The following is a 23,424-nucleotide window of genomic DNA, read 5'->3' on the forward strand; positions in this document are numbered from 1 at the left end:
AGCCCATCACGAGTGCAAGAATTTCACCTCCTATTTATTGAACACCCCCAGTTAACTTTTCAGGTGTCACCATCATTACACCCAACCACCCTCCTTCCTCCTGCCGGTTCGTCTGCCACACCCAGGCACTCCTGCATTGGGCTGGTGGAAACCCTTCGACTCCCATGCAAGGGTCTCCAGGACATGCCTCTCACTGACCTGGGCTTAACTCTGTTCATGGATGGAAGCTCAGTCAGAGATTCAAATGGGTGCAGGTGGGCGGCCTACGAGGTAGTTTCCTCCTCCACAGAAATAGTGGAGGCCACTCCCCTGCCGATAGGGACAACCTCCCAAAAGGCAGAACTAGTAGCCCTCACCTGAGCCTTACAGTTGGTGGTGGATCTTAGAGTAACCATTTACATCAACTCAAAGTATGCTTTCCTAATCGTACACAGCCATGTGGTGATCTGGAAGGAAAGGGGATTCCTCACTATCCGAGGGACCCCAATTGTAAATGGTAAAACAATTCATCACCTACTCCAGGCCTTACAGGAACCCAAGGAGGTGGCTATTTTTCATTGCCGGGGACACCAGACAGGTACCGACCCGGTCACTAAAGGGAATGCTCTAGCTGATGTTACTGCCCGACAACTAACCTCAGGTCCTGATTATTCCCCAGTATTGTTTCTCTCCCCCTCTATAACTCCTAATTATTCCAAAGAGGAAAAACAACAACTTTTAGACCACAGTGGAATGGCTGGACAACAGGGATGGATACATCTTAAAGACAGGATAGCCCTTCTCCAGGCCCAGGCCAGGGAAACAGTATCTACAATTCACCAATTCCTCCATGTTGGTCCAGAGGCTACATACAGGTTTCTCTCCCCTGTCTTCACTCCACCTGGGCTCCGAAAGACCATTAACCAGGTACGTATGGCTTGCACCACCTGTCATCATGTTTCCTCTCAAGGCACCTTCAAACGCTGTGCGGCCCTCCAGCAGCTATGGGGAGCGCTACCTGGACAGGATTGGCAGATTGATTATACCCACATGCCTAGACACAAAAAGCTCAGATATTTACTGGTCATGGTTGATAAATTTTCAGGTTGGATTGAGGCCTTTCCTATCTGCCAAGAGACTGCGTCAGTTGGTGGAACACATCATCCCTCGTTTTGGCCTCCCGATGTCGCTCCAGTCAGACAACAGACCAGCTTTCATCTCAAAGGTCACACAACTGGTGGCTGACTCTCTACATATCTCCTGGAAACTACACATACCCTATCACCCTCAATCCTTGGGTAAGGTAGAAAGGGCCAATGGCCTTCTCAAGGATCAACTTACCAAACTCTCCTTAGAGGTAAAGGCCTCCTGGCCAGACCTACTCCCAATTGCTGTCACCTGATTGCGAGCAGCCCCTAGGGGACCCAACGGACTAAGTGCCTTTGAGTTAATGTATGGCAGACCCTTCCTTCTAAACACAGGCCTGCCTACAACTCCACCCCCTCTAGCCTCCTACCTACCTTACCTCTCACTCCTAAGACATCTCCTCAGGGAACACGCAGACCAGTTCCTACCTCAGCCCACCTCCTCCTCGGATCCAAGAATCACAGAGGTTCTACAGCTGGGAGACGAAGTCCTTCTTAAAGAACTCCAACCTCAGTCACTCCACCCATGGTGGATGGGACCATACACAATGATCCTTGCCAATCCCACGGCTGCCAAGCTATTGGGACACTCCCCATGGTACCATATCTCCAGGCTCAAAAGAACGCCCAGTCATGATAGGTGGAGGTCTAGAGAGACAGGACCCCTCTGTTTGCACCTTACTCACAGTGGTGCTGGCCACAATGACTCATCCAGCTCTGGCAAACTGGGTCTGTAACAAATGCATCATATCGGGTATGCTCCAACTACACCAATTGGTCCCCCAGACATGCTATTCTCAAAAAATACCTTGTCAGCAGGGAGACCAATTGTACTGGGCCGCTATAATGTAAGAGATTTCCAAACTGGCTGTCCAGGAGGAGTCAGCAAGACCATTTGCTGGGTGTGAGACCCTCCACCAAATCCCCAGCGAAAGATACCCCCTTGTCCCGTCCAATGCTCGTTTTTCCATTCCTTCATCCAGGCTGCCTGCTACAAATGAGCCTTGGTCTGTCTCTCCTCTTCCGGAAAACAGTACTGGATGGGGCGAAGCCTGGGTAATCATGCTGGCTATGTCTGTCCTGAGAGACAAGGTCAACATATCTGCTGGAACCTCTGGCCACCGACAGAGGACGGACAATAGAGGTGCACAAGACTATGCTGGTACATCAGTACTCACCCCTTCCCTCCAAGCCTCCTCCAGCCTCCCACCAGCCTTGATCCTGCCCTGTGCCGCCCCTCCTCAGCTGGAAGAAGCCAGATCGAGTTGGCGCCCATTATAACCAAAAGGCTGGAATGTAAGGCTGGAGGCACCGAAGGGAGGGGTGAGCACATCAGACGAGCTCAACACTCATCAAATAAGGAAAGGGGGCAGCAAAGCCCCCAACCCCGACCTAGTAAGGGAAAGACACCAACAGATTCTGGCCTGATGACGTGCCAAAATCCCCGGCTGCTGCCCCCTCACCTGGAAAAGGAGTAGTGACTTTCTAGTCCTTTGTCTACTGTAAAGGCCAATGACACGTGCCTTAGGCTACCCAATCCTTGTGCCACTGTAGACCTTTGCTCTCCCTCCCACTAACTTCTTTATAAACCCACTGCCTGCCCTGCTGGGTGCGACTTTTCTGGCCTATGACTACCAGACTGGCGAACATCGCCCAGGATTGCACCCTATTAAACTTTTGGCTCCTTTGTTGCTTCTCGCCTGGTCATTTCAGCTCAATTTTACCTTACAAATACCATCTGCTCAGTGTATAATATTCAAACACACAGAGCACACAGAAAGTAAAAATCAGTCCAATCTCACCATACAGATATAACAGCTATGAACATTTGGGTGATCATCATTCTACATATCACTTTGTGCATATATACACATAAGAAAATAAAGATATTTACTTTTACTTAAGTGCGATATACTGTTCTATACCCTGCCTTATTTTCTCAATATATGTCAGTGACTATTTAAGTCTATAGTTCATCTACACCATTTTTTTAATGGCTGCTCCATTGCATGGATGAAGCATAATTTATTTAGCTCTTCCCTTACCAATGGACATTTTATATTTTGCCCAGTATTTCCCAATTATTATTATTACAGAGTTGCACTCTTTTTAGGTATGTCTACCAACCACCTTGATCCACACTGCCAAGCAGCCTGTTTCAAACACCCAACTGTGCCTTTCTTAGACTTCCTTGAAAGACTTGTAAACAGTCTGCCCCCTCCCTTCTCATCAGTTTCAACTCCCTCCACACAGACTGTAGAAGGACAGCAGAACAGTGCTTAGATCCAGGGCTTTACTTCCACCAGCTTCCTTCATCTCTCCCATGGTGACACCACTTATGCCTTGAGCACTGAATTCTCTTTAGATTTCTTCCCTTCCTCCATTGTGACCTCTTTTTTCTATAATATTCAGTAAGTCTGACTCACAATTCAAATTACTAGGAATGAAATTCTCATTATTGCCAAAAAAAGGTATGCAGAAGTAAAAACTGCCTTCAATTATTCTTTGAGGGAGATAGAAAAGAAAAAAGAAAAAGAAGAAAAAGAGAAAGAAAGGAAGGAAGGAGGGAAAAAGAAGGAAGGAAGCAATAAAGTTACCATCTTGGCCTGTCATTTGAGAAAAAATGACATTTAGAGATAAGCATTCTTTAAGCCTACCATATAACTTTGGTGCACAAATATTTCTACAGGAGGCTGCATTCTGAAAGGTCTTTCATGGAGTTATGAAACTGAGTATTATGTACAGACACTGTGTTCCAGGCTTTGGGGAGACAGCTGCTGAAGGTAAGATCCTTGCCTATAAGAAACTCACATTCTAGCAGGGGAAACAGAGGTATAAACAAATATTTTTTAGGTAAGTTTACATACTTTGATACCACATGTTGCCACAGATACGTATGCCCTAAATTCTTTGTAAACAGAGTAGGTTAGTTTGGCTGCACAAAGGTAAAGAAAGCTTTAAAGGAGAGGTAGCATTTAGGTGCAGCCTTAAGATGACAGGTTTGTGGGGTGAAAAAGGACACTGCAGGAAGAGCAATAAAGGAGTACACAACGGTAAACCTTAGTGGGTATGAGGATAGAGAACTGGCAGGAGATGAAGCTGAAAACATAAACTGAGGCCAGACTGAGATAAGAGTTATCTTTCCATGCTAAGGGATCTAGACTTTATCTCAGCAATGAGAAGTTCACAGAGGTTATTCAGTAGGAAAGCATCATAATCAAACCCAAATTTTAGAAAAATAACTGGTAGTGGGGAAGAGGATGAACTGAGGTGGAGACCAGATACAAGGCCGTTTTAGCCAAGGGACCGAGACTATGAAGAAAACTGGAGGGATAAAAAAAATGGGATTTACTGGCTCATTGGACACAGAAATTGAAGGAGATGGTGGAGACCAAGAGAAGGCAATGCTTTCACTTAGATACTGACAGGGTGGTGATACTGCTAATGGAGAGAGAGAATACAAACAGAAGAGCCGAAGGTATGGAGAAAAATATTCATTTCCATGTTGGACCTGTTGAGTGTCAGAGGCCTGTGAGACACCTGCAGAAAGATGCCCAGCAAAGAGCTGGCATTTAGGCCTGGTGCTCACTTCCAGAGGATACTCTGTTGATTTTTTGAAGTCATAGAAATTTGACAGTCCTTGAAGTAGGAAAATTTCGTGACAAAGAGAGGAAGCAGGGATGAGGGCTTAGGACAGAATCCTGGGGAACAATAATGTTTAGAAATATAATAGAAGAGCCTGGTGAAACTGGGAAAATCAGAGAGACAGGAGGCAAGCCAGAAGAGACAGACTCATAAAAGGGACAAGAGCTTGAAGGAGAAAACACGCCCCCTGAATTGCCTTCTCCATTCTTTCCATACTCACCGGGCTTACTCGCTCATCCCGGGCAGGGGCTTCAGGAGCTGGAATGAGGATCATAGTAAAGTGGAAGCTGAGAGTGAGAAATTAAGCAAGGAAAGAGCCCCTGGGCCCTTGCTGTTGGGATTATGTATGTGACCTGGGATTTCTTGCCAGTGCTAATACCAGGGAATATCCTAATCATCCCTGAAAAGCTCTTGTTATCTTATCCCTTGGTTCCAAGAGACTGTGTTGTCCTTTCCCCTTTCCAAGGTCACTACTCATAGTCTCTATCCATTTTTTAGCCCATGGTAGAAGAGAACAAGTCCTAACAGCTTCTCAATTCAGTACGTTTTTAAGGAGTTTAACTTTGAGCTAGGTACTGTGCTTGTTAAGATAAATAGATAAGTCAGTTCCTGCTTGACACGAATTAACAATTTAGTTTGGAGTGGGGATGGACAGTGGAGTTTGGTAACTACTATATATAGGGTTTACTGTGACTAAAGCTGCAATGAGCTGGAGTCATGAGAAAGAAACTTATGCACCTCTAAAGAAGTTAAAAAATGTCTTTTTCCCAATTTCCAGGGTGCAGAGATGCACACAGATGTTGATAAATCCTGGCACATAGATTCATAATGGATTGATTTATATCAATCTAAATGGGTGAAAAGGAGGAAGAGAGAGGAGACAGGAACCTTCATGAATTTAGCCTTTATTTACAACCTTTACAGTGAAGGGAGCAAGTGGTACAGGACAACCTGTCTGCAATTTAAAAACTAGCTAGTGCACAAGTAGACCTTTCCCATTGCCAAATCTCTTCCTGATAATACACTCTCCTAATCAGAAAATCTCTCTCTTAATTAGTGCAGCACTGTGGGATGGAGTAGGATGGGTTACAGGAATCAATAACATGGTCTGGCTTCCCCTACAGTAGCTTTTCCCAAGATTGTCTGAACCACCACTGTCAAAATCATAAGTGACCAAAAAAAAAACAAAAAAGGAGAAAGATTAATGTGTTATTTCAGTAATCTGCAAAGAGGTTATGTACATATACATCCATGTGTATAAAAGTATATTATACATGTGTGTGTTGGCTCTTCTTCTACCTTGACAATCTCCCCAGATCTTCTTCGCCATTACCCGCAGTGCATAATAAAAGGCTAAATGCCATTATTCCTTGTCAAAAAGAGGAAACAGAAAAGTAACTTGATTAGGAAATAGAGTTAAGACTGGAGCCCAGATCTTAAGAGATATAAACGGGTGCTTTTTTCACAAGGCTGTGCGCTCATGTTGACCTCCACTCTTCCATCCAACCAGTCCAAAATACCAGTTTACATCACTTTCCCCTACACATCACCTCAAATCTTCCTCTTTACTACTCCTGACTAACACTGAATGTTAGGCTGGAGGAAGGAAAAACAAGGACATGCAAACAGAACAGATACCATAAAAGGAGAACAGACCAGACCCCAAGGTCAGTGCCTTATATGGAAAGGGGACAGCTCTTCCTGAATTCCATCCTTCTGATGTGCCAACTAAGACCCATATGTCAGCCTCCTCCCTCTTGGAAAGAAAAAAAGTTTCTAGTTGTCTATTATGTCACCTTTAGCCAATCATACCTCTCCACGCCCCCTAGGATAGCTTGCCCACTCCTCCCCCTCCTAACCCCTTATAAGCCCCCACCTCCCTGACGGGGGTGTGACTTCCCCAGCCTGTGATAGCCAGACCGGGGAACATCACCTGGGAGTTGCACTCAAATAAACTACCTGGCCCTCTGTTGCCTCTCTTCGCCTGCTTATTTCGGCTAGAATTTATCTTACACTGAAATTGTGAGGTCTATCGGCCTACGAACCTCCTTCCTCTGTAAAAACAGCTTTGTCTTTACTTTTCACATGCACATCAAATTTGTCCTGTCTCAAATGAAGGATGCATACTGATTTCTAAATGGGGAGTCCATGGCATGCAGTGCAGAGGAATGAGCCTTAAAGAAGAAGAAAAAAAATCTGAGTAACGTTTAAATGTCTATTACTATTTGTGGGGCCTTAATCTTATTACTGAACCTCTCCTTCACTTTTCTCATCTGTAAATGGGAAATTATGCCTAAGTCTTCAGGTGTTAAAAAGAAGCTAACATATGTAAGGTTCTTAACACAATATCATGAACTTAAAAGGGACCTAACAAATGGTAGCTAGTATGAAAATAACGTTTAACTCACAGGACTGTTGTTCCTACATGCTACGAGTCCTTCAAAATGTGTTAGTTCCCCTTTTCCCTCATCCTTGAAACAACTTTCTAGTCTTTCCAACAAACTCACAAACTATTTCAAATCCAACAAAGGCTTCCCAATACACCAGCAAAAAAATATTTGTATACTTACTAAAATCTCACTACTCACACATGGACAACATCCACTGAGAGCTACCTAGGCATTAAGTCACTGGAAGATAATAATCCCATTTTGCAAGTTCCCCAAAAGACGTGTTGTATCATGCTAACCACAGCACAAGTTACCTCCTCTGTATCCACGGGGTGCCTAGGCGCATTCAGTTACTGTGGTTTATCGCTCCGCAGACAGAATAAGTAAGTTTGCTACACTAATATAACTTACGTGGGGAAAGAAAACTTCAGACAACGGCCCACACATTTCAAGGAGTGACTGCGAAGAGATGCCACGCAGTGACATCTGTTCCTAAGGCGTGTCAATGTGTCATCGTGTGTGCCTGCGTGCGCCCGTAAAATTGAAAGTACAATCGTGTACGCCGAGATGTCTGGGTGTGGATGTGTATTCCTCCGAACCCAGGTGTTTAGCGAGTGAGAGACCGTGCGGACCGCCGTAGGGCTGTCCGCAAGCGCTTACCTCTGCGAACGAGCAGGCGGACGCCGCTGGGCGCCGCCATGTTGGCGCGGGTAACGTGGCCGCGAGACCCCGCCCGCCGGAGCGCGCCGGTCGCAGCCCAGCTAGAGACCGGAGAGGGGAGTGCGCTTGCGCGCGAGGGGCTGCCTGTGGGCTCCGCGGCCGCAGAGGAGCTACGGCAACCGGGCAGCGCGGAATCTACGGCACCCGGGCAGCGGCCCACTAAGCCCGCTGCTGCCGCGTTCGCGCGCTCGCCGTGAGCCCCTGCTCCCAGGTGGGATGGAAGAGGCCTGTCAGGTAAGCTTGGCATCCGATATTTGCAGCATCAACATTTTGGTGCATGGAAACATGAAGTTGGGAGGAAATAAAGTACAGTCTAGCGTTCAGCGCTTTGCGTCGTCTGCCACTTTGTTGCAAATTACTTCCCTGGATTCAGTTAAAAGGTAAAATTGTTTCGAAAGTCACAGCTCCCCGTTGCTGTCGCAGAATCTACGGTACTCAGCAGAGACTCCAGACAAGACAGGATCTGTGTGCAGATGCAAAATCAAAATTCTGGATACCCAGTTTGTATGTTCAGGGGACTTCTCTTTCCCCAAGGACACTTCCCGCTCTGTGGTGTTACCTGGAGTCGTAATCCTAAATTTGACTGTTAACAATGAGAGGATGACGCCTGCTAATTGTGCTGCCACAAGACGAAGCCTACAGAAGGCCAATTATGAGCCGAGTGAGAGAGTTGATGTATCCCTGGTGACAACGATACCCATTTTTACCAGATTCACTTTTCCTCTTATCTGCATTCTGGGGGAGATATACATCCTGTTCTGGACCAGTGGTTATTCATTTTGGTAGCCTGGCACCCAAGCAAAGAACCTGATATTCAAGAAGTATCTGGACAAGGAACTGAACTCTTCATGGAACCAAACCAAAAGTAACAGTTTCCTGGACTTGAAACGCAGAAAAAATTGATAAAGATTCTTGGGGAATGTGTGTGGTGTGTCCCAATTAATTTATTTTTGGTATCATTAATATACAATTATATGAGGAACAGTGTGGTTACTAGATTTCCCCCATTATCAAGTCCCCACCACATATCCCATTACAGTCACTGTCCATCAGCATAGTAAGATGCCATAGAGTCACTACTTGTCTTCTCTGTGCTATACTGCCTTCCCCGTGCCCACCCCACCCCCACACTACATTATGTGTGCTAATCGCAATGCCCCTTAATACCCTTATTCCTCCCTTCCCACCCACCCTCCCCAGCTCCTTTCCCTTTGGTAACTGTTAGTCCATTCTTGGGTTCTGTGAGTATGCTGCTGTTTTCTTCCTTCAGTTTTTTCTTTGTTCTTATACTCCACAGGTGAGTGGAATCATTTGGCCCTTGTCTTTCTCCACCTGGCTTATTTCACTGAGCATAATACCCTCTAGCTCCATCCATGTTGTTGCAAATGGTAGGATTTGTTTTCTTCTTATGGCTGAATAATACTCCATTGTGTATATGTACCACATCTTCTTTATCCATTCATATACAGATGGACACTTAGGTTGCTTCCATTTCTTGGCTACTGTAAATACTGCTGAGATAAACAGGGGTGCATATGTCTTTTTCAAACTGGGCTGCTGCGTTCTTAGGGTAAAGTCCTAGGAGTGGAATTCCTGGGTCAAATGGTATTTCTATTTTTAGTTTTTTGAGGAACCTCCATACTGCTTTCCACAATGGTTGAACTAATTTACATTCCCACCAGCAGTGTGGGAGGGTTCCCCTTTCTCCACATCCTCACCAGCATTTGTTGTTCCTATTCTTTTCTATGTTGGCCATCCTAACTGGCATGAAGTGATATCTCACTGTGGTTTTAATTTGCATTTCTCTGATGATTAGCGATGTGGAGCATCTTTTCATGTGTCTGTTGGCCATCTGAATTTCTTCTTTGGAGAACTGTCTGTTCAGCTCCTCTGCCCATTTTTTTAATGGGATTATTTGCTTTTTGTTTGTTGAGGTGCATGAGCTCTTTATATATTTTGGATATCAACCTCTTATCGGGTCTGTCATTTATGAATATATTCTCCCATACTGTAGGATGTCTTTTTGTTCTATTGATGGTGTCCTTTACTGTACAGAAGCTTTTCAGCTTGATATAGTCCCACTTGTTCATTTTTGCCTTTGTTTCCCTTGCCCGGGGAGATATGTTCATGAAGAAGTTGCTCATGTTTATGTCCAAGAGAGTTTTGCCTATGTTTTTCTCTGAGAGTTTTATGGTTTTATGACTTACATTCAGGTCTTTGATGCATTTTGAGTTTACTTTTGTGTATGGTGTTAGACAATGATCCAGTTTCATTCTCTTACATGTAGCTGTCCAGTTTTGCCAACACCAGCTGTTGAAGAGGCTGTCATTTCCCCCATTTTATATCCATGGCTCGTTTATCATATATTAATTGATCAGATATGCTTGGGTTTATATTTGGACTCTCTGCTCTGTTCCACTGGTCTATGGGTCTGTTCTTGTACCAGTACCAAATTGTCTTAATTACTGTGGCTTTGTAGTAGAGCTTGAAGAAAGGGAGTGTAATTCCCCCCACTTTATTCTTCCTTCTGCAGATTTCTTTGGCTATTCGGGGTCTTTTGTGGTTTCATATTAATTTCAGAACTATTTGCTCTAGTTCATTGAAGAATGCTGTTGGTATTTTGATAGGGATTGCATTGAGTCTATAGATTGCTTTGGGCAGGATGGCCATTTTGACAATATTAATTCTTCCTGTCCCTGAGCACGGGATGGATGTGGTTCCATTTATTGGTATCTTCTTTAATTTCTCTCATGAGTGTCTTGTAGTTTTCAGAGTATAGGTCTTTCACTTCCTTGGTTAGGTTTATTCCTAGGTATTTTATTCTTTTTGATGCCATTGTGAATGGAATGGTTTTCCTGATTTCACTTTCTGCTAGTTCATCGTCAGTATATAGGAATGCAACACATTTCTGTGAGTTAATTTTGTATCCTGCAACTTTACTGATTCAGATATTAGATCTAGTAGTTTTGGGGTGGATTCTTTAGGGTTTTTTATGTACAATATCATGTCATCTGCAAACAGTGACAGTTTGACTTCTTCCTTACCAATCTGGATGCCTTTTATTTCTTTGTGTTGTCTGATTGCCATGGCTAGGACCTCCAGTACTATGTTGAATAACAGTGGGGAGAGTGGGCATCGTTGTCTTGTTCCCGATCTTAAAGGAAAAGCTTTCAGCTTTTTGCTGTTAAGTATAATGTTGGCTGTGGGTTCGTTGTATATGGCCTTTATTATGTTGAGCTACTTGCCCTCTATACCCATTTTGCTGAGAGTTTTTACCATGAATGGACATTGAATTTTGTTGAATGCTTTTTCAGCATCTATGGAGATGATCATGTGGCTTTTGTCCTTCTTTTTATTGATATAGTGGATGATGTTGATGGATTTCAAATGTTGTACCATCCTTGCATCCCTGGGATGAATCCTACTTGATCATGGTGTATGATCCTCTTTATGTTTGAATTGAGTTTGCTAATATTTTGTTGAGTATTTTTGCATCTTTGTTCATCAGGGATATTGGTCTGTAGTTTTCTTTTTTTGTAGTGTCTTTGCCTGGTTTTGGTATGAGAGTGATGCTGGCTTCATAGAATGAGTTTGGAAGTATCCCCTCTTCTTCTATTTTTTGGAAAACTTTAAGGAGAATGGGTATTATGTCTTCCCTAAATGTCTGATAAAATTCAGTGGTGACTCCATCTGGTCCAGGCGTTTTGTTCTTGGGTAGTTTTTTGATTACCGCTTCAATTTCATTGCTGGTAATTGGTCTGTTCAGATTTTCTGTTTCTTCCTGGGTCAGTCTTGGAAGGTTGTATTTGTCTAGAAAGTTGTCCATTTCTTCTAGGTTGTCCATTTCTTCAGTTGTTAGCATCTATTTTTTTGTAGTATTCTCTCATAATTCCTTGTATTTCTGTGGTGTCTGTAGTGATTTTTCTGTTCTCATTTCTGATTCTGTTTATGTGTGTAGGTTCTCTTTTTTTTTAAATAAGTCTGGCTAGGGGTTTATCTATTTTGTTTATTTTCTCAAAAAACCAGCTCTTGGTTTCATTAAGTTTTTCTGTTGTTTTATTCTCAATTTTACTTATTTCTCTGATTTTTTATTATGTCTCTCCTTCTACTGACTTCAGGCCTCATTTCTGCTTCTTTTTCTAGTTTCAATAATTCCTAATTAATTTTATGAATTTAACTAAACAATCAGTGAAAAATCCAGACAGATCAGAAATGAGTACTAAAGGAAAAAGTGCAAGTCCCCTTCCTTACCCTCTGCATATCACCATCACCCTCTCCAGTCAGCCACTGTGCACATCATTACTTACCTTTCACAGGCAAATATGTGTGAATGTTTTAAATGGGATCACATACACATAATTAGTGTTAGAGTTTCCTTTTTCCACTCATCATAAACATCAAATCCTAGAATACTTAGCTTGAGCTCATTCTTTATAATGACTACATAGTTTTGATATTTTTACTTTTAAAGAGAATGAATTTTGGTGGTTCATTACAGGACATATGCTGTACTTCTTGGAGACCCAGTTTTGCATGCTTTGGAGTCACTGTGAGAGAGAAAGAGGAATAATGTTTCCACCTAGGTAAATAAGATGTACAAGGATGAGAATGAAAAGTACTCCTATAGGTTACTTTAAGCCCCACCTTTTTCAAATTTAGATCGATTCCAGGGAGGGGATTTTTGAACATGGTAAATCTTTCCTCTGTATGATTGAAGCCAATAGTCTGAGTACTGCCAAGGAGCCTCAGGATTACCAGGGCACAGAGCCTCAGGAAGTGGGTAGAAAAAAAACCTAGTAGTTTTTAGCAAAATGTCAAAAGCCATGAAGCCCAGTTTCAGACATCTGAAACAGAACACATATTCATGTGATTCAACTCAGTCAACCCTGGGAAAACAAATGCACAATTTATTCCCATGCTAGTAGAAGGAAAAGGAAACACCGTGAGAACCCAGGTGGCACCATGACAGTAGAATCCACTGAGAAAATCCCCAATAAGTTAAGCATAGAATGTGGATATCTAAGTGAATTAGAAATGAAGCAGATACAAACTTGCACAGCTGACAGCTCATCCACTGATCCTTGCTCTGGCTTCTTTCATACCACATCCTTCTGATATAAGAAGGATTAAAAGCTGCCAACCTGTGTCCTCCAACATCATCAGTTTACAAGATATATACTGACCAACAGGATAACAGGCTAGACCACTGGCAAATAATATCCCTTACAATTCTACTATTATGTGATGCTGGGCATTCAGTGCATTAGAATGCTTTCATTTAGATGAGTGGCCACTCACTACTGACTCTCTTCTCTACTCCATTTCTGCCTGTCTTCCCACTTGGTTAGTTATATTATGGCACTTCACTAATTTTTACTCCTCCTATTATTCAGATTTTTGCACTTATAATTCTTGAATAAGAGTTGAATAGGTTTTTAAAACCACCAGTTCAAGAAATAAGGTAACTTCTTAATATCTTCAGTTCTTATGTCCAAAATTCATTTTTTAATGTTAAAATATATATATATTGTTTATTTTGGTATCATTAATCTACAATTACATGAGGAACATTATGTTTACTAGGCTCCCCCCTTCACCAAGTTCCCCCAACATACCCCATTACAGTCACTGTCCATCAGCGTCATAAGATTGTTTGCTTTTTGTTTGTTGAGGTGCATGAGCTCTTTATATATTTTGGATGTCAATGCTTTTATCAGATCTGTCATTTATGAATATATTCTCCCATACTGTAGGATACCTTTTTGTTCTATTGATGGTGTCCTTTGCTGTACAGAAGCTTTTCAGCTTGATATAGTCCCACTTGTTCATTTTTGCTTTTTTTTCCCTTGCCCAGGGAGATATGTTCATGAAGAAGTCGCTCATGTTTATGTCCAAGAGATTTTTGCCTATGTTTTTTTCTAAGAGTTTTATGGTTTCATGACTTACATTCAGGTGTTTGATCCATTTGGGGTTTACTTTTGTGTATGGGGTTAGACAGTGATCCAGTTTCATTCTCTTACATGTAGCCGTCCAGTTTTGCCAACACCAATTGTTGAAGAGGTTGTCATTTCCCCATTGTATGTCCATGGCTCCTTTATCGTATATTAATTGACCATATATGTTTGGGTTAATGTTTGGAGTCTCTATTCTGTTCCACTGGTCTGTGGGTCTGTTCTAGTGCCAGTACCAAATTGTCTTGATTACTGTGGCTTTGTAGTAGAGCTTGAAGTTGGGGAGCGAGATCTCACCCACTTTATTCTTCCTTCTCAGGATTGCATTGGCTATTTGGGTCTTTGGTGTTTCCATATGAATTTTTAAACTATTTGTTCCAGTTCATTGAAGAATGCTGTTGGTAATTTGATAGGGATTGCATTGAATCTGTAGATTGCCTTGGGCAGGATGGCTCAATGTTATAATATTTTTATTAATTGCAATTAATTATTGTTTCAGAGGTCTTTTATCTTAGTTTTTAAAAGGTCATATCTTATTAGTATCTTTTTAAATATCTTTTTCAACTTTTATAAAAGAAGTGAAACAGAATAAATTCTGATATCTATATTTTTGAAGTCAGTTTTTCTTTCCTACTTCTTTTACTTAATGATACTTTTAGACTTACACCATATAACTTCTTCAAAAGTTGTATGTAGTTTGTGATAAAATTAAAATTGTATTGGTTTCTCTAATGTGTATATTGCTTTTGTAATTTAAATTTGCAATTTTAATTACTGTAGGGGCAATATGTGACTTGAAGTAAATCCCTTTAAAAATAATTTTTGCTTTGTAATATGCCATTCTGTAACTTGTTTCACAAGTTTATATTTTTAAATCCTTATTAGGATTACCTGTAATGCAAGATACCTGATAACTTTGACTAAAATAAAGACTAGGGACTTGGGAAAAAAAAGGCGGCATGAGAAGTGAGGTGGAAATCTCCTCCCAAAACCACATATATTATGAAAAAAGAGCAAATACAACTATTCCTAAAAGAGTCACCAGAAATAATATTACAGCAGCCAGTTTACATCTGGGAGAAGAGAACATCTCATGCAAAAGGGTAAAGTAAAAAAGTCACAACCCGCATTCCCCCCACACCAGCTCACAGACAGGAGGAATAGATTCAGAGCGGGGAGGGAATGGGAGCACAGGACTGCTAAATACTCAGCCGTAGAAATCTATCCCAGGAGCACAGACCCACACTGCATGGTGCTCTGGACATTAGAGGGGCTGAAAACCAAAGTCAGATACTAACACTGCAAACAGGTTCCCACAACCAGCTGCCTTGGGTCAAAAGAAAAGGAGGCACTTTGAAAGATTTTTGAACAGTCAGAAGGCTGTTAAAGGGTCAAGGGTTTAGGAGAAGGGACAGGTGGACAAAATCGTGCTGGCACACTCAGCCCAGCAGGATGGGAACTTTCAGGAGCTTCAGTTGCTCCATCCCCTCGCTGGCAATGCAGACCTGAGGCCCCTCACTGTGATAAGCAGCCTGCCACTCCTTCCTACCTGCTGGCACCTGTGTGCAAACGTGCTGTTCCAGCCATTCCTCCAGATCAGCCAGAGGGAAGCCCCACCTACAGCAACTACATGGCTAAATGCAGAGGGTTCTCCCTGTGTGCTGCTAACCAGCCCTAACAGCAGAGGCAGGCACTGCAGCTGGTAAGCAGGAAAGGGCTTTGTCTTCCTGGTAGATAATGGCCCACCTCACCTGTGACCCATGCCATCACCCTAGGCCATCCCAAGGGCCGCCCCACCCATGGCAGCTTAGGGGATTAACCCAGAGGCTGCTCCCTGCATGCGGCTCACTGCCTGTGACAGTAGAGGCAGGCACTGAGGCCAGAAAGCAGGAAAGGGCTTTGATCTCCTGGCAGGCACCAGTGCCACTCACCTGCAACCACTGCCACTTCTCCAGGATTATGAAAAGGCAGGAGAACCTTCTTCAATCCAAAATCCCTCAAACACCAGAAAGCAGGCTCAGTGAGACTGAAATAACCAATTGTCCTGAAAAAGAATTCAAAATAAAAGTCATAAGCATGCTGATGGAGCTACAGAAAAATATTTAAGAGCTATGGGAAGAATTTAGGAAGGAGATAGACACCTTAAAAATACAGTAGCTGAAATGAAACAATGGAGGGATTTAAAAGCAGATTAGATGAGGTAGAGGAGACAGTAAATGGAATAGAAATTAGAGAACAGGAATACAAAGAAGGTAAGGCAGAGAGAGAAAAAAGGATCTCTAGGTATGAAAGAATATTAAGAGAACTGTGTGACCAATCAAAATGGAACAATATTCTCATTATAGGGGTACCAAAAGAAGAAGAAGAGAAAAAAAGGGATAGAAAGTGTCCTTGAAGAAATAATTGCTAAAAACTTCCCCAATCTTGAGAAGGAAATAGTCTCTCCGGCAATGAAAGTGCACAGATCTCCCAAAACAAGGGACCCAAGGTAGACAACACCATATAATAATTACAATGGCAAAGATCAAGGGCAAGGACAGGGTATTAAAAGCACTTAGAGAGAGAAAAACGATCACCTACAAAGGAAAACTCACCAGGCTATCATCAGACTTCTCAGCAGAAACCTTACAGGCCAAAGGGGGTGGCATGATATATTCAATGCAATGAAACAGAAGGTACTTGAACAAAGAATACTCTACCCAGAAAGATTATCATTTAAATTTGAAGGAGGGATTAAACACTTCACAGGTAAGCAAAAGTTGAGAGAATTTACCTCCCACAAACCATCTCTATACTGTATTTTAGAGGGACTGCTCTAGATGGAAGTGGTCCTAAGGCTAAATAGCTGACACCAGAGACAATAAAACCACAGTAAAGAAAGTAGATCAATTGAATACTAACCAAATGCAAAAGTAAATCAGCTACCCACAAATTCAGTCAAGGGATACACAAAGAGTACAGAATATGACACCTAACATATAAAGAGTGGAGGAGGAACAAAAAGAAGGGAGAGAAAAAAATAATCTTCAGATTGTGTTATAAGCAAATTAAGGTAGACTGCTAGACTATAAAGAAGCTGCCCTTGAACCTTTGGTAACCTTGAATCCAAAGACTGCAATGGCAATGAGTACATATCTTATCGATAATCACCCTAAATGTAAATGGACTGAATGCACCAATCAAAAGACATAGAGTTACAGAATTGATAAAAAAGTAAGACCCATCTATATGCTGCCTACAAGAGATTCACTTCAAATCCAAAGACATATACAGACTAAAAGTAAAGGGATGGAAAAAGATATTTCATGCAAACAATAGGGACAAAAAAGCAGGAGTTGCAATACTTGAATCAGATAAAACAGACTTCAAAACAAAGAAAAGAACAAGAGACAAATGAGGACATTACATAATGGTAAAGGGGTCAGTCCAACTAGAGGATATAACCATTATTAACACCTATGCACCAAACATAGGAGCACCCAAATATGTGAAACAGATACTAACAGAATTAAAGGGGGAAGTAGAAAGCAATAATTCATTTTAGGAGACTTAAAAACACCACACACTCCAAAGGACAGATCAATCAGATAGAAAATAAGTAAGGACACAAAGGCACTGAACAATGTATTAGAACAGATGAACTTAGCAGATATCTACAGAACAATCCACCGAAAAGCAACAGGATACACATTCTTCTCAAGTGCACATGGAACATTTTCTTGAATAGATCATATACTAGGCCACAAAGACCCTCAGCAAATTAAAAAAGATTGAAATTGTACCACCCAACTTCTCAGATCATACAAGTATGAAACTAGAAATAAGTTGTATGAAGATATCATAAAGGCTCACAAACACAAGAAGGATTAACAACATGCTCTTAAATAATAAATGGATCAATGACCAAATTAAAACAGATTAAGCAAAATATGAAAATAAATGAAAACAACAGCACAATGCTGCAACTTCCGTGGGATACAGTTCCAAGGGAAAGTGTACAGCAATTCAGGCCTGTTTAAAGAAGGAAGAACAATCCCAAATGAATAGTCTAAATTCACAATTATTGAAACTTGAAAAAGAAGAAAAATGAGGCCCAAAGTCAGTAGAAGGAGAGACATAAAGATCAAAGAAGAAATAAATAAAATTGAGAATAAAACAATAGAAAGAATTAATGAAATCAAGAGCTCATTCTTTGAGAAAATAAAGAAAATAGTCATACCCCCAGCCAGACTTATCAAGAAAAAAAGAGAATCTACACACATAAACAGAATCAGAAATGAGAAAGGAAAAATCATTATGGACAACATCAACATACAAAGAATTATTAGAGAATACAATGAAAAGTTATATGCTAACAAACTGGATAACCTAGAAGAAATGGACAACTTTCTAGAAAATTCAACCTTCCAAGACTGACCCAGGAAGAAACAGAAAATCTGAACAGACCAATTACCAGCAATGAAATTGAATCGGTAATCAAAAAACTACCCAAGAACAAAACGCCTGGACCAGATGGCTTCAATGCTGAATTTTGTCAGATACTTAGAGAAGACCTAATATCCATTGTCCTAGAAGTTTTCCAAAAAGTAGAAGAGGAGGGAATACTCCTCTTTTCCGAACTCATTCTGTCAAGCCAGCATCACTCTAATACCAAAACCAGGCAAAGATACCACAAAAAAAAGAAAACTACAGACCAATATCCCTGATGAACATAAATACAAAACTACTCAGCAACATATTAGCAAACCAAAATAAAAAATAAATAGAGAACCATAGATCATGATCATGTGGGATTCATTCCAGGGATGCAAGGATGGAACAACATTAAAAAATCCATCAACATCATCCACTACATCAATAAAAAGAAGAACAAAAACCACATAGATGCTGAAAAAGCATTTGACAAAATTCAACATCCATTCATGATAAAAACTCTCAACAAAATGGATACTGAGGGCAAGTACCTCAACATAATAAAGGCCATATAAGGTAAACCCACAGCCAACATCATACTTAACAGTGAAAAGATGAAAGCTTTTCCTCTAAGATCGGGAACAAGACAAGGATGCCCACTCTCCCCAATTTTATTCAACATAATACTGGAGGTTCTAGCCACGGCAACCAGACAACACAAATAAATAAAAGGCATCCAGATTGGTAAGGAAGAAGCCAAACTGTTTGCAGATGACATGATATTGTACATAGAAAACCCTAAAGACTCCACTCCAAAACTACTTAGATCTAATATCTGAATTCAGGAAAATTGCAGGATACAAAATTAACTGACAGAAATGTGTTGCATTCCCATACACTAATGGTGAACTAACAGAAAGAGAAATCTGGAAAACAATTCCATTCACAATTGCATCAAAAAGAATAAAATACCTAGGAATAAACCTAACCAAGGAAGTGAAAGACCTTTACCCTGAAAGCTACAAGACACTCTTGAGAGAAATTAAGGAGGACACTAATAAATGGAAATACATTCCATGCTCTTGGGTAGGAAGAATTAATACTGTCAAAATGGCCATCTTGCCTAAAGCAATCCCTATTAAAATTCCTACAGCATTCTTCAACCAACTGGAACAAATAGTTCTAAAATTCATATGGCACCACAAAAGACCCCAAATAGCCAAAGCAATCCTGAGAAGGAAGAATAAAGCAGGGGGGAATCTCGCTTCCCAACATCAAGCTCTACTACAAAGCCACAGTAATCAAGACAATTTGGTACTGGCACGAGAACAGACCCATAGACCAGTGGAACATAATAGAGAGTCCAGATATTAACCCAAGCATATATGGTCAATTAATATATAATAAAGGAGCCATGGATATAAAATGGGGAAATGACAGGCTCTTCAACAGCTGGTGTTGGCAAAACTGGACAGCTACATGTAAGAGGATGAAACTGGATCATTGTCTAACCCCATACACAAAAGTAAACTCGAAATGGATCAAAGACCTGAATATAAGTCATGAAACCATAAAACTATTACAAGAAAACAGTGAAAACTCTCTTGAATATAAACATGAGCAACTTTTTCATGAACATATCTTCTTGGGCAAGGGAAACAAAAGCAAAAATGAACAAGTGGGACTACATCAGACTGAAAAGCTTCTGTACATCAAAGGACACAATCAGTAGAACAAAAAGGCATCCTACAGTATGGGAGAATATAGTCATAAATGACATATCCAATAAGTGGTTGACATCCAGAATATATAAAGAGCTCACACACCTCAACACCAAAAAAGCAAATAAACTGATTTAAAAATGGGCAGGGAATCTGAACAGGTACGTGTCCAAAGAAGAAATTCAGATGGCCACGAGGCACATGAAAAGATGCTCCACATCACTAATCATCATAGAAATGCAAAATAAAACCACAATGAGATATCACCTCACATCAGTTAGAATGGCCAACATCCAAAACACAGGCAACAACAAATGCTGGTGAGAATGGGGATAAAGGGGAACCCTCCTACGCTGCTGGTGGGAATTCATATCAGTTCAACCATTGTGGAAAGCAGTATGGAGGTTTCCCAAAAAACTAAAAATAGAAATACCATTTGAACCAGGAATTCAACTCCTAGGAATTTACCCTAAGAAAACAAGATCACAGATTCAAGAAGACATATGCACCCCTATGTTTATTGCAGCACTATTTACAATAGCCAAGAAATGGAAGCAACATTAAGTGTCCATCAGTAGATGAATGGATAAAGAAGATGTGGTACATATACACAGTGGAATATTATTCAGCCATAGGAAGAAAACAAATCCTACCATTTGCAACAACATGGATGGAGCTAGAGGGCATTATGCTCAGTGAAATAAGCCATGTGGAGAAAGACAAGTACCAAATGATTTCATTCAACTGTGAAGTATAATAAGAAAGCAAAAAGTAAGGAACAAAACAGCAGCAGACTCACAGAACCCAAGAATGCACTAACAGTTATCAGAGGGTAAGAGACTGGGGAAGGTGGGTGGAAAGGGAGGGATATGGGGATTAAGGGGTATTGCTATTGCCACACATAATATAGGGTGGTATAGGTATGGGGAAGGAAGAATAGCACAGCGAAGACAAGTAGTGACTCTATAGCATCTTACTATGCTGATGGCCAGTGACTAATGGGGTATGTGGTGGGGACTTGATAATATGGGGGAATGTAGTAACCACAGTGTTTCTCCTGTGAAACCTGAGTGTAAGATTGTATATCAATGATACCTTATTAAAAATAAAAAAGCATATTAATATGTATGAATATAAAACCCAGATTTCAGTATCATCCTAAAAATAATAATAAATAAAATAAAATGAAGACTAGGGTACTTACATACTTACAGAAGACAATTGTTATATATGTAGATGTTGTAAAGCTAAGTGAAATGCTGTATTTCGTAGTGGGCATAAAGCAGGTTCTGTAGCCTGCTGAGGAGCACTAGTGCTCTGGGCCCACACAGCTTCACTGGGACTGTCATCTGGCCTGTGGTCTCTTTATTCTCCCTTCCTAATCTTGCTTCTCAGTTTTGCCAACTGAATCAGAAAAAATTAGCCTTTTGGTTTGATTTTAGGATCATTTCTTAGCATTTTTCTCTGTGGCTTGAGAAGAATATTTGCAATTCTGCCCTTTAATTTGTCCATGAGGAAATACTTTTACTTATTTATCTTTTTTAAATAAAATGAACATTCTTTCCATAAACTTGGGAGTCCTGCATAAATGTAATCTGCACATATAACAGGCAACTGTTTTAGTAGCTACTTGGACCCTCTAAAGTTAGGGTCCAGTTTCAAACGGTTTTATGCTCAAGCAGAAAGTTTCCAGGGTACCCTCTTAGCCAATGTGCTGACAGAGTGTCATGTCCTATACCAGTTATTTGAGTCAATAATGGATATGTTACTGGGTAATCTAGAGGTGCCCTTAGAGAAAGTGTGCACGTGTTTCATGTTTTGGAGGAAAGTAATGCCACATGTAAGGCAGTTGTGAGAAATCAAGTGGTTTCTCCTTGCTGACTGTGCTGTTTTCTTGACGTACAACTATGCCAAGGGGCCAGCGCCAGGGGACTGGGGCTTTAGTTGTATGGGACCCTCCTGCCCTTCCTATTTGTGATTTGTCTAGTGACATTTTCTCAGTCATATAAATCCTATGTGAATGAAACCCACCCTCCTTCTAACAAGACTGCCCTACCCAAGCCCCTCCCACATTGAAATTCTGAAGATTTTAGGGGTCTACAGCCATTTGTAGGCCTAATCCAAATGGGCTCAGCAAATAGCATGCTGCACCCTCCTGAGCAGCCTGTCAGGGTAAGCAGAGTAGAATGGGACCAGAGAGGGCTGATTTAGCTGTAGGGTAAGACCAAAATATCATTCTAAGGGAGTTGCTGCTCTCAGGCCGTCTATCCAGCATTCATTTCAAACTGGTTCAATGCCATGGCTTGAAAGATATGGGGGATTGTAAGCAGAAATGCTACTTCAGTATAACAACCTACACATTGTTGGTGCTGTAGCCCACCAAGAGTGGTGGCGGGGCTGAGTGAGAGGTGTGGGAAAGCTGTGGGGAAGAGGATGAGGATGGTCCCAGCCCCCACTGTCACATCTAAGTTTTCTGGTGATACCACTTGCTTTGGCTAGAGTTGCCTTTGGAACTATGCAGGCTTGAAAGACAAGACTTTCCTGACCTCATCTCTTGGGACTGGCTCTGAGGGAATTTGGGTTAAAGCAGAAGTGTGCATTTGTCCCATGAAATCTAAATAAAAACATGTACCATTAGCAACTGCCATCTATTCTCAATTAGGAATCCCTGGAAAAATAGTACCTGCTTATACACTTCTGGAGAATGAAGAATTCCCTTCAGAGGAAGGAAGAATGGCAAAAGGCTTCCAAGAGAATTTAGTGATCAATCAGCCAATCAATAAATATGTAAATGCCTACTGTAGGCTCCAGGGAGATACAATACTGTGTTTTTAAGAAACTAATGGGAAGCTGAGACCAACATGCTCACATGATTGTCCATAAAGAAAGACCAAATACTCTTGAGACCCTAAGTCCCAGAGGAGCAATACCAGGTGCAAGGGAACACAGATTCTGGCTATCCCTGGCTGCTGAGGACTGAGAAAAATGCAGAATTCTAATTATATAAGTTCACAGAAAAAACACCTGTTTAATCTGCTTCACTTCCCACAAAGATGAAGGTGAGAGAAGGGGAAATAATGCTTCCTTTGCCATCTGTAATCTACACTTGTAAAAGAAGAGAAAGGAAAATGCTGTCAACCTCCTTGGGATTGTTTTTTAAGTCTTGTTTTTCTTTTCTGTTTATGCATGTATGAATGTAGTATGTGCTCTTGAAAAACATTTTTAAAAATGCTAAAAGAAGTCCCCCAGAAAAGTACTCTCCAGGTAATCATTGTTAACAAGTTGATATATATTCATCTAGATACATATTTTTCTATACTATTATACCATTTGTTGGACTTTCTAAGGCAAGGTACCTGTTTTCACCATGGTCACATGTCTATATTGAATAAAAGTCAACAGGGCAAAGCATGTAGAAGAGGCCAGGAGCGAAGTGTCACGCTTGTCTTTATTGCAGCCT

General features: G+C 41.2%; 1 protein-coding gene across 5 annotated transcripts in view; it reads right to left on the reverse strand.

Moving 5' to 3' along the window:
• The window catches only part of METAP1D (methionyl aminopeptidase type 1D, mitochondrial), a 126,475-nt gene extending 117,667 nt beyond the window's left edge, over window positions 1–8,808 (reverse strand). For 2 of the 5 annotated variants that reach the window (XM_036879127.2, XM_057503911.1), the window contains exon 1: window positions 7,474–7,692. Coding sequence is in view for 1 of the 5 variants with exons in the window: in XM_036879126.2 (XP_036735021.2) it covers window positions 7,820–8,126 (307 nt within the window). In the remaining 4 variants the exon portion in view is untranslated. Of the gene's footprint in view, window positions 1–7,473; window positions 7,693–7,819 lie in introns of those variants that run through there. The other 3 variants (XM_036879126.2, XM_057503910.1, XM_057503912.1) reach the window with 3 other exon arrangements.
• Between the last annotated feature and the right edge of the window lie 14,616 nt (window positions 8,809–23,424).

The sequence above is a fragment of the Manis pentadactyla genome, chromosome 6 (assembly GCF_030020395.1).
Source record: "Manis pentadactyla isolate mManPen7 chromosome 6, mManPen7.hap1, whole genome shotgun sequence".
Lineage (NCBI taxonomy): Eukaryota > Metazoa > Chordata > Mammalia > Pholidota > Manidae > Manis > Manis pentadactyla.